Below are 12,222 nucleotides of genomic sequence, written 5' to 3' on the forward strand. Positions count from 1 at the left end.
GCTTCAGGCGAAAAAACACAACCGCAGGTGTAGTTAGAAGTGTTCTACATGAGTGACATCTGTGTTGCTACCTCTCTCCCACTTGCAACGTTTAAATTCAAACATGTTTGAATCTTGTCGCTGCAGCACGCGCGACACAGAGCGACAGCCACGTGTCTTCTTGACAAAGTAGTGGAGTGGACACGACGGCAGCTAAGAATTACTTAACATCCGATTTTAAGAAAACTATTTGGTGAAAAAATTTGATTCTTGTGCAACCTACAGCTCGATATCCTTAAAAGATAAAGGTCAGAATTTATTTTTGTTATTTGTCATAGTTACTGTGCTGCATGAAATTGAGTACATGGTTGCACGAAATTTTTAAGAATTTGCAGAAGTAAAATCACATTAAAAAGACTTCCCGTATAGTTCATTTAAGGCCATACTTTATTGCATATGAAATGTAACCAATATAAATTGTATTTAAAGTTGAGACCTGAATGATATCTCTTTTTTATTCTTGAGATATTGGTTATTATATCCGCAGACGGGTCGCTCGTGGCGCGTCCGAACCTTCCCTGCGCTTCGGGAATCAAGTGGTCGTAAAAATCGTTGTATCTCGTAAAAGGTTCAAGGTATCGAAATGACAATTTTTGGAAATGACAGAATGCAGAAAGGGCTGTTTTATTGTATGATTAACACTCGATACATTTTTCTAAAGGCGTGAGCAGAGCGAAAACAAGACGCCCTATAACATACACCATGAGTTTTTGGCCAAATTTTCATAGCCAAACAAAGTGAGAGAAACGTGTAAATGGAGTATCAAAGAGACCAGCATGAGGTCTAGTTTGGCCTGAAAATATTTAACTGCTTGAAATAAACAAAAACTTAATTAATAATCTGAGGAAAAATTGAAATATTTCACTGAAAGCTGCTGTAAATTAAGTGTCAAAATTTTCATCTGGTCAAAACCTAGCTATTTTACACATAAAAAGATACATTGGTGCGGTATTTAAATGTCAAAAAGGCTTCCTTCGAATCAAGTACGTTAGGAAGGCAAACTAGGACTCAGTAAGATCATGCTATCTGAATAAAACTTGAAATTCAAAAATGGAAGAAATCAGTGAAATATTTTATTAAATGGTTTGTGTAAAAGAAATAAGTAGATCAGAGAACCATTCTACGTGCCTCTGAATGATGCTCGAAACATGAATAGAATATGAGGTGCACCAAACGCTTCCCTAATATTTTTTATTTCATACTTTTAGACAAATTTTTACACAAAGTGTTTGACTTTCTTTTAAAAAATTTTGGAAGCTTTACTTTTACAGACTATTTAGAGTAATTGAAACACTTGGCCTTAACACTGACTGCTGATGAATTACATTCGCAACATCAAATATCTGTAAAATTTCATGGTTCATTGTAATTTATTAGGAATTAAATGTGTGTGATATACTGGGATAGGTATGAAGATCACGTTCTTTGGCAAGACGTTAAAAATATACTTCGGGTTGCAGCATAAACAGTATACATAAAATTTAGTATACCGAATCGTAACAGAGTCAGTAAAAATATAAGAATAGCCTGGAATCGAACCCAGGACCTTTCCCAATTATGTACGAACTGTATACGCTACCCCTACACCACAGTCAGGCATTGCTCACTGGTAGCGATCTGTATGTTTATGTTCGTATTTAGCATAGTTAGTCATGTAACAGTCATTCCTCCGCATTTATTAGCTGTTAAAAGTTCTTGGTCATGTAAAAAAAAATTATATTTAATTTATTGATGAGATAGTCGAATTCATGTGTATTCGAAGAATTTGTCTGGTGATCTTCGTAGTTGACTGCAGTCGTGAAATTCTCCATGGAGATTCCTCCCTTTGTAAACATCACGCACAGCATTCCTTTTCGCATTATTTTCTTAAGTAAGCGTAATTCTGTAGCCTTACTCTCCAGCTACAGTATTCTACAGATTAGGGTAGCCGTTTTACACAAACAGCTGGTCGGCACTAAGCAGCCATCTGGTAGCGCGACACGGTTGCTCTCACGCAGGCCACCAGAGGTTGTCGCCCGATACTGCTGCTTGTTGCCGGAGTGTCGCGTATCCAGAAGTTGCTCGCTTCTGTCGCTCACGTAGGACACGGTCTAAGGTAAGAGTAACAGTAGATATAAGTGTTAGAGGGCAGGTACTGAAGAAAGTGAAAGTTTCAGATACCTGCAAGATGGCTGGAGGAACGATAGGCAGATTAATGAAGGGGGAAGGCGAGCACACGGATTCCTGCAAAGTGTAAGAACCCTGGCCTGGACTGAGGATGTGCCACCAGAAAATAAGCAAATGTTATACCGAGCATACGGATGCATCGGAAATGTGGGTAGTGAAGAATAGGCAGACGAGTACAATAAAGGCTTGCGAGAAGAAATTTCGGATACACAGGATAGCACTTAACAGAATGGAGAATGGATAGAGTGAGGTGATGAGAGAAGTAGTGAACAAAAAGTCTGCGCAAAAGCTGTAGGGAGGGGGGGGGAAGTTTAAGATGGTACAATCGTGTAAAAAGAGAGGGACTTGGCAGGATACTGAGACTGGCTCACGAAATGAGAGTAGGAGGCGAGAGACCTGGAGGAAGATCGAGAGACGGCAGTGAGGAAATGTCTGAAGAAGAGAGGAAAACACTGGGCAGAATGGAAAGAGAGACAAAATGAGAGGTCAGCAAAGGTGGGGAGGCTTCTGTTCAAAGCAGACCCAGGCAGGGATCACAAAATGTGCAATGTGGTGGCGGTGGTGACAGCTGGATAATCAACAGATTGAGGAAATGCTGGCAAGTGGAAGGAGTACGTGTGTACTTTTGTTAGCTGTGGAGGAGAACTGTGGTTGTTTATAGTTTGTAACTCGGGCCCTCTTTTGATTGGAGAGTAGTAATATGTCTACAAATGCAGAAATACCAGGGGCATTCAATAAATAATGTATCACTTTTTTTTTTAGAACATATTCATTTTTAAGAGTCAGAATTTGGTGACAAAAATAATCAACATTTCTTTTACATGTACTATTTTTCTACACAGTCTCCGTCACATTCTACAGCCTTACTCCAGCATTATTTAAGAATGTAGAATTTGTGTTGCCAAAAGCTCTCGTCCTGTGCTTATAGCAATGTGTAGACCGCACGAATTTCATTCTAATCGTCTTCAAAATGTCTCGTGTAGAGAATCTTTTGTGGTCCAAACAGATGAAACTCTGACGGTGCCAAATCTGGGCTCTTAGGGTGGGTGTGGTAGTTACGTGCAGCCCGATTTGGCAATGTGACCCTGATTTCTGGAAAAGATTTTTTTTGGGTAGTTATGGGACCGAATGTGTCAGACATGTTTCTCAAGTTTGTTCACAGTCTTCTCGTACAGCTCTGAATTAATGACTGACCCTCTCGACAACACACTGTCACTTTCCCGGAAGACTGTCACCGTGACTTTGCCGGCAGACGGAGCTGCCTCGAATTTCTTCCTTTTCAGTAATTACAGGTGTTGCCACTTCAGCAACTGCATTTCTGTTTCTGGATCAAAGTGGTGTTGTCAGCTGTAATGGTCTGTGACAGGAAGACCTCTCCATTGTTCTCAAACTAGTCCAGCACTTAAGACGAAATGGATTTTCTTTGAATATTGTGGCCCATTGTGAGTATTTATGGAACTGATCGTGAGCACATCTCTGGGCATCCAAAAGTCTCAATCACTGCACCTGCACTTCCGGTGCTCACCGAGAGCTCCGGAGCCAATTGTCGAGTTGTGATGCGACAGTCTGTACGAATGATGGCATCTGTGTGATTCACCGCATTGCGAGCAGTGGCTGTGGCAGGACATCCCGAACGCGGCCGATAGTGGAGCTCAGTTCTCGCGATTCTAGATGCTTTAACTTTCGATACCCACCACCGAACGGTACTCCTATCGGCTGCGTCATTACCGTACACTGCACGTAAACATTTACGGATGTTCACAATGGTTTCTTTCTACACAGCCGAGAATTCCGTTACGGGACATTGACCGAGTGGGGTGGCACAGTGGTTAGCACACTGGACTCGTATCTTAGAGGACTACGGTTCGACACACGTCCGGCCGTCCCGATTTACATTTTCTGCGATTTCCGTAAATCACTTTAGACAAATGCCGGGACGGTTCTGGTGAAAGGGCGTGCCGACTTCCTTCTTCGTACTTCCCTAATCGTACGGGACTGGTGAGCTCGCTCTTTGGTCCCCTCCCCTAAATCGACCGACCGACTGTAAATAGTGTAATGTACTCGTGCAATTTTGATGTTTTACTGCAGGTGTGCCGTCTGTTGGAATTGTTCAAAACATTGCACATGTGCAGAAGAAACATCAAATTTGAACTACCTAAAAGGACTTTTCCAATACATATTAATGGCAATATTTACTGAAGGACCCTCATAGTTCTCAAATTCACATTTATGGACATTTAATGTGTAAAGTGGAATGGGATGGGAGAGGCTATGTCCGTTTTCATACTTTTGACAGAAATGTTCTTATGGTGTGTACTTTTCTTTATGTATTGCAAATAATTCAAATATTTTACGCAAATTGTCACTTTAGTATTTTTGTTTGGATATCATTAACATTAGAAAAATTACAGTAAAGAGGAAATTTCCTTTCCACTGGCTGCTTTGGTAGGTAAAAAGAGCAGCTGGTATTTTGAGAAAACTGGGTCGTGTCCATATGCTGTACATTATCATTGTGAGAATGTTTGAAGCGAGTAGCTTATATGGACAGTGCACCAAAATGTTTACTAAACCATAGCATTTCCTTCACTGCCAACTTGAGAGCTTCCGGTTTATTCACCTTCGTATTCAGAATTGCAATTCTTATCCCGTTAACTCCATTCTCTGATGTCAGATTCGGGCAGTATGCGTGGCACGTAGGAACTGTGTGAGGAACAAGTTCCTTGGGATCATTTGCCTTTACTGAGGGTCTTTGTTGTTGCCTCTGCCTTTCACGTGTGCAGTTCATAAGCTTTTTTTCAGTGTTTCCTTCAGCCTTCACTTGTAATCTGGTAACCTATTTGGACAACATCCCCATACAAAACATTCTCAGTTTCATTGCTGTGTTAAATATGCATAAAATATCGCATTTTCAACAAAATCCTCCATTATCTTTCTCGAGAGCAAGTGACTGTTGTTGTTGCTGTTGTTACAGTGAACATTTACAGCACATAGACGGCTCCTGGTTGATCACCATAACATGTCCATGTTTTTACTGGTGGTGCCAGTGCTGTCATAGGAACGTAAATGTATCAGCTCATTCCCCTGTAAAAAATTACAGAAATAGATGTTTTACAATTTGATGATTTAAATAAATCTAAAAAGGTAGAGTTTACAGGTTGCAAATTATATGCTACTAAAATGTTTTATAGATAGTAATGATTTCCTTCCTGAGTATACAGTAAAATTGTCTACGAATGATTTTGTCACCACGACTTACCAAAGAGGCGTTTACTCTCAAAACCTATTCTGCAACATTGTTTCACAGCCAGTATGTGAGTACTGATGTCCACGACATATTGTCAGTATCTGGGTAACACGAAACCTGTGTTCCACGGCTGTGTCTGTACGGGTCTGAGGTATACTGCTCTTGAGCTGCTACCACAAAATGGCACTATGCAGCACAAGTGTTTCTTATTGCTCTGTCTGTAGCACTGCGTATTGTCTTTATGTGAGTTCCTTTACGAAGTGGAGTGGACGAGAAGCAAAATTTATGAATTTCTCACTCTCTGTGAGGCAGAGGAGGCTTTTGGAATGTTTGAAGTCACAGTCAACAAAATATTAAACAGAAGCATGACTTCCTAGAAAAAAATGCTGCATTGCTTTGCACCAGCAACAGGGGCGTGGGTAAAAATAATCGAGTGTCTCATTTCCCAGGACCGCAGCATCTACAACAATGATTTTGGAAAAATTTGTTGTCAGCAAGTTACGTGACTGATGGCGTACGAAAGGGTGATTGGGGAAATTACGACACTTCCTGTGAGACAGAAATGAATGAATGTAGCAAGCAGCAATCGTTAGGAAACATGCATGTGGCAGGGGTATCAGCTGCACACACACCCTGTCACATTCATTGGAAGTGTGTGTCACTGAGACTGAAGTAGCTTTCTTTGTTGGAGTTGATAGTCTTAATGTGAAAATAAAAATAAATGTATTAGCCATTAAGAACATCTTCTTTATTTAGGGTCAGAAAATATCTGCAATATAGTGTGTAAAGGCCGAAATCGAGTTTCTAATTTTTTTAAATTTTCCAGTGTGTGTGTGTGTGTGTGGGAGGGGGGGGGGGGCAAGGAGGGAGGAGATGGACACTCCTGGGATAAGATTGTAGTTTCATCAAACATTTTGTGTGTGTTTGTTTGTTGTGATATTATGTTCAGCAACTGCTGGTTTCTCAAAACGCTAAAATGTTGAACAATCATGTGATAATCTACCCATTGTACTTCTTCCTTTCTGCAGTGCTACATCTAGAAAAATACGTACAGTCCTGGGAAGATGAGGCGTAACATCTATTTTCTGACCACTTGAAGAGACGAAGCGGATGCTGTGCCCAGTTAAGGACACTCTCTGCCACAGGCTGCCTGGAGTTTATAAGTTTCCTCGTGTGTACGGAAGCAGTTACGTCAGTCAGATTACCTGCACCACTGCTGATTGCTGTGCGGAACACTAGAGGCGCATTAAAAACAGAGAGCTTGAGGAAGCAGTAGTTGGTGGATGCAGTCTCACAAATAAATGCAGGCTAATGTTTGATGAAACTAAAATTTTGTCCATATTTCTACAAACTAGGTTTCTGTTATCAAAGGAGTAGTAAAAATTAGAATATGTGACAACTTTAAGTGGAACAGCAGCCATAATCTTAGGGGTGCACGGAAGTGAGTGCTCGAAGCAGATGACACAGAGAAATGCACTGAAATGTTTACATTCGTACGAGAGTGCTGAGACTACCAGTACAGATGTGGACACAATCTCTGGCAGCGCGACATAACGATGACAGATGACGACTGATCACGAGCTGTCTCTGGGCTATAAATAATCACTACATCACCTACATCGGTCATTTGTTCCTCCTGAAGACAACAGATTATTTTGCTGAAAGCTCAAAGATTTTATCCAGAGATGAAGTAACGAGTAAACCGAGAATGTCTTATACACAGTTTTTATTTCCTTTAGCACCAAACATCCTAAAAAAGATCATTTTTGTAAGTGTGATACACTGAAATTACATTCGTATGTCATATCCCTCTACATGTAACGTGAACTTAAATTGTACAAATATGTAAGGCATTATTGTGTTTTTACTTACTTTTATCATCTGCCGTGAATCTGATACTTCCAGTTACCGGCTGCCACATTCGAGACATTGACGAACACGGGGTATAGTAAGCTTGAACAGAGGGATCTCACTTCTTAGAACAACACAGATTTGTTAACAGACGGCAGAGACGTACGCATTTCACATTTAAGTGTGAGTTACACAGTACTGTATATTTAAGATCAGAATGCATAGTGAATATTATGTGCTAAATGCTGAATGCGTGATAATTTTTAAAAATCTTCTATTATCATACTTTGACTTAAGTTTTTAGTATTGTTGAGATTTGCTTTAAGAACATTCCATCGTTTCTCCTCTCTTTTCAAGTACCCAATACCACCTTCGAACAGGGTATGTTGGCTCTTTAAACCTCCAGATGAGAAAGTTCTAGTTGCTGTTTAATAAGAATTTCATCATCTTCATTCATAAGAGGGGTTATTTAACTTTTCCAAAGGGAGGGCAATAAGAGAGTATGACATTATTGTCCGTCCAATTGCTACGGAGTTGCAGAACATTCATTTTCAACTGATTAAATGAGACATCCCTTACGACGTTTAGTACACTGTCGTGCTTAATGCCTCGAGCTGTACGGCACGTGTAGATCTGTTGAAAAATTTGCGAATTGTGGAAACATTTTCTTTTTCTCGTGCTTCTGTGAAAGCAGTACTGACATAATAGGGATCACTCGTACTTTCCGGCATCACAGGAGTCGTACTTAAATCCTGTGACGGACCGGCATTACTCTCTTCACTCGTCGGACCGGCATTACTCTCGTCACTCATTTCAAAATAAGAAAAGAACAAGCGACACACAACCCGAAGCAAAGCGGGATCACACAGTGTATTCGGTAACTGTTTCCACTCGGTAGCTCACTCGTGCCGCTGGCAGTGCTGTAAATGTGGTAGTTCGGGCCCGACCTCTAGCAATCTTTTACATGGCCGTCGTTCGAAACACCCGCCGTGTTAATGTGTCCGGACAGTAATAGGAACACGTATAAATAAATAAGAAGTAGTATTCTCGGCACAGGTTTCCCCTCGAGGAGAGGAAAGAGGGAAGGGCGAAGGGACCGAGTGCGGTCCACTCGGAAGTCCGGTAGAAGAGTATACGTGAGATATATTACGTGTGTAGAGCTTTGCACACTGTCAGAATTGTTTAGCTCGGGCATCCAATTGTAGGTGGGCATCCACGCACGTACCGGGCGAGAGAAGATCTTCTCGAAGAATGTGGCGCACGTGATGAACGACGAGACCCAGCGGAAGTACCTGCAGGGGCTGAAGAGGCTGATGACCAAGTGCCAGCAGTATTTCCCCACCGACCCGTCCCGCTGCGTCGAGTACTCCAGGCTGGAGAACTCTGCGCCGTAGCGATACCAGTACGGGGTAAGTAACGCTAGTATTTTGCTCGGATAATTCAAAATTTTTGTAATTAGTCTCGAAGCTTCTCAGGAGCAATGAAACTGAGTTGATAATACTCAGACTGACGTACCAAAAAATATCGCCGTCAGGAAGAAAATGTGCCACAGTAGAAATGTGCCTTTCACCGGCAGCGGTCTTGCCGACCGAACTACCCGGCTACGCCACGTCGTTCGGTCCGAGTTTCGATCTGGCACAGACTGTGCACGGTCGCCACCGTTTCGGCAGCTTCCGCACTCTCGTAGTGTATTGTGCTTTCGGGGTATCCCAGTGCCACTGGTGGACGAGTGCACGAAGTCGGTAATCGGCGGCGAACTTCTTACCCCGCGTGACCTCTTTTGCCGCGTCGAATGTGGCACGGTCACTAGGAGCCGGATCTGGCGAATGTGGAGGACGTGGAGCACGGGAAACCCGGAGTCACGCACGATTGCAATGTTCCGGTGACTGGCACGCGACCGTACTCCGTCGTGCCGGAGGAGAATGCCACGACTCCACTTTTCGTGGCAGTGTCACCGAATACGTCGGCGGAGGTGGTGCAGTAATCTGCAGTACTGATCACTGTCGAGGGTCGTACTGGGAGGGAGCCGATCCGCCGGCAGTATCCTTTCCCGATTCCCGAACGCGGTCACCGCTCGTCTGTGCGCGAAATAGCTCCGGCCGTGAATTCTCGGGATGAGGGCTTCCGGTGTGCTTCGGCTGTGTAGATTGACATTTTTTTTCGACAGTCTCACTGGAGAACCGTGACTCGTCGACAGTGACCTGACACTCGGAGAAACCCACTGGAACTGCATTGTACCGGGCACTACCTGTTGGCATATTTCCACACACTTCTGTTTTAGTGCGTCGGTGAGGGAATGGGGCACCCACTGTGCACAAACCTTCTTCACCTGCAGATCTTCACGGGCAACGGTACGGAGGGTTCCCGACGGTAAACCTGTCGCCTCCTTTAGTTTGTCAGATGTGATTCACCTCTGTCCCATTATCGATTCATTAACGTGCCAGGCATCGTCTTGCAGACGTCCAGTATATTTGCGTTTTCCAGCAAGTCCCTGCCGTTTCTGAACTCCGATACCCGACGAAACGCGAATCTGTGACTCGGTGCTGTTTCTCCACGTATGGCTACTAACCTCTTGTGGATGTGTGAAGCAGTCACTTCTTCCCTCCAGAGAGATCACTGTTCACCTCTGCCCACTCTCGTCTGCTTCCGTGTCTTCTCGTCGATGTCCGCCAGTGTACCCGCGAGCCAGATTGAGTGTCTGTGCAGTGCACCGTTTGTGGGAAGCAGTAACACCGTCTGCTGGTGGTACACAGAACTATAGTCTATCTTTTTGCACACATAGACAAACATTTTAAACTGCCACTTTTGAGGAGTTATAGTGGTAGCGCCAATCGGCAGCGAATGAACTAAATATAAATTCCACAGCGACCTTCTGTCGTACTTTACTACTGGGGTATTAGCTTGGAAGTTAAGGATATGAGAGGATCCGTTGAGTGAGGTAAAGTAAGGAGGAGTTGCTGGAAAATTGAAGCATTGAATAAAACTGTAAGTAGTTTATGGTGGGTCACTGGGTAGACTATTGCTTTTAAAAGGTAAAGGTCCAGGTGTAGTTTTAGACATATTTGTGTTAGGTGTAGGACAGCAACAGATTACAGACATTCCATGAAATCTATTATTTATTTATTTTTGTGTGTCTATTGCACGGACAATTTGAGTTATTGGTGACTAGTTTTGGAAATGTCGATTCATTATCGAACCGTACTCGCGTTATAAGTACATCATTATTCAAAATGCAAGATCCGGGTAAACAATTTGCTAGCAATTTTAAAAGCAAATCAGTGATCAAAACATAAAATATAAATGTTAAACTAGTTAAACTGTTTTCTGGCATTATGTATGTTGAGATTACAAAAATTCACTACAACGCACGTGAGTGGCTTCGACACGTTCGTGTATATAATTTATGCAGCTCTGCACCAGTTTCAAACAGTGACATAAGATACAAGTGTGTGACAGTATCCATGAAGTACTTTAGAATCTCTAAAATCTTTATAAAATTCAGAAAAGAGGTTTTCCAATCTTTCTGATATTAATAAAAGTAGTTTTGAAATGTTCCGAAAAAATTGTTTTAATAATACAAATTTGATTTCATAATATTTAGAATTACATTCACAACTACTACTTTGTATCAAATACAGTGATAGGTACCATCGTAGTTGTTGACGTTTAGCCATACTTCGTGGGGAACAAACTCGACACGTTTCAGTTTTACAGAACCTTCGTGTGCTCTCTACTCTGTTGTGGGTGCACAGAGTACGGGTCTGCGAGTTGAACATTGCACACTGTGAAGGAATTAGGCCGGTGACCGAGACCTTTAGAATCAGCTCTGCACTGAACCTCTGGACCGAGGCCTAATGCACCACACCTTAAACGTGCTACAACTCTGCGAACACGACTTTGCCTGCCGATGGCACGGTCTCGAGCTTTTTTCGCATCTGTGATCCTTTGTAGTCCGTCAGTGCTCTCGTTTTTGGGGTCAAAATGGTGAACACGGCTTTCACCACTTGTCACAATAGTGATAAGGAACCCGTCACCCTCACGCTCAAAACCCAAAAGAAAATGTCGACAGATGTCCGATCTCTGCTGTTTTGTGCCCGAAGTGAGCATTTGAGGCCCTTTCTCGTGCGCCAAGATAGTAAGTTACACATCACCGTGTTACCGTGATAAAATTTGGAGTCCTTTAGTAGTAGAGGGTCGACACTCGTGTCGACAAAATAGAAAGTCGACCGAGTAATGTGCGTGACATTTAATACCTCAACTGATATTCAGAGCAGAATAAAAAATTCAGAAGCATTGTCCGCCGCTCGTGGTCTCGCGGTAGCGTTCTCGCTTCCCGAGCACGGGGTCCCGGGTTCGATTCCCGGCGGGGTCAGGGATTTTCACCTGCCTCGAGATGACTGGGTGTTTGTGTTGTCCTCATCATTTCATCATCATCCAGGAAAGTTGCGAACTTGGACTGAGCAAAGGTTGGGAAATTGTACGGGCGCTGATAACCACGCAGTTGAGCGCCCCACAAACCAAACATCATCATCAGAAGCATTAATTTTCAGATAAATATCTCTGTGTTTTGAGATATTTCATCTTTCTTGTGGGAGCACATAAGTAGGAAAAGTATCGGGCCCTTGTGCAACCTTTGCAGTGTGTCACAAAAATGAAGCAAACAGCAAAGTAAAGATTAAGAAGACACAAAACCCACTACTATGACAAGAATGACTTCAGTGTTAGCAGGTTACTTCCTGTGTCAACAGATGACACCACAGTCCTCTGTTCCTACGCATCTGTCATCTGCAGCACGCTGAGGATTTTATAACGCCACGCTCGGCACAGGCAGTCGACAGACAGTGTCACTGACCGACTCGCGACGTGCTCGGTGGCCGGTATATGTGCCGGCAAGAGAAACAGTTGATTTTGACCGGAAAATT

The 12,222-nt window shown here is 42.9% G+C and overlaps 1 protein-coding gene across 2 annotated transcripts in view; it reads left to right on the forward strand.

Moving 5' to 3' along the window:
- LOC126109732 (pre-mRNA-splicing factor 18) overlaps positions 1-12,222 on the forward strand; it is a 97,012-nt gene that overhangs the window by 53,623 nt on the left and 31,167 nt on the right. Inside the window, exon 5 of one of the 2 annotated variants that reach the window (XM_049914784.1) lies at positions 8,506-8,709. The exons of the other annotated variant lie outside the window; for it this stretch is intronic. Coding sequence (XP_049770741.1) covers positions 8,506-8,694 — 189 coding nt within the window. The 3' untranslated portion in view covers positions 8,695-8,709. The remainder of the gene's footprint in view (positions 1-8,505; positions 8,710-12,222) is intronic. 2 annotated transcript variants of the gene reach the window in all.

The sequence above is a fragment of the Schistocerca cancellata genome, chromosome 12 (genome assembly GCF_023864275.1).
Source record: "Schistocerca cancellata isolate TAMUIC-IGC-003103 chromosome 12, iqSchCanc2.1, whole genome shotgun sequence".
Classification (NCBI taxonomy): domain Eukaryota; kingdom Metazoa; phylum Arthropoda; class Insecta; order Orthoptera; family Acrididae; genus Schistocerca; species Schistocerca cancellata.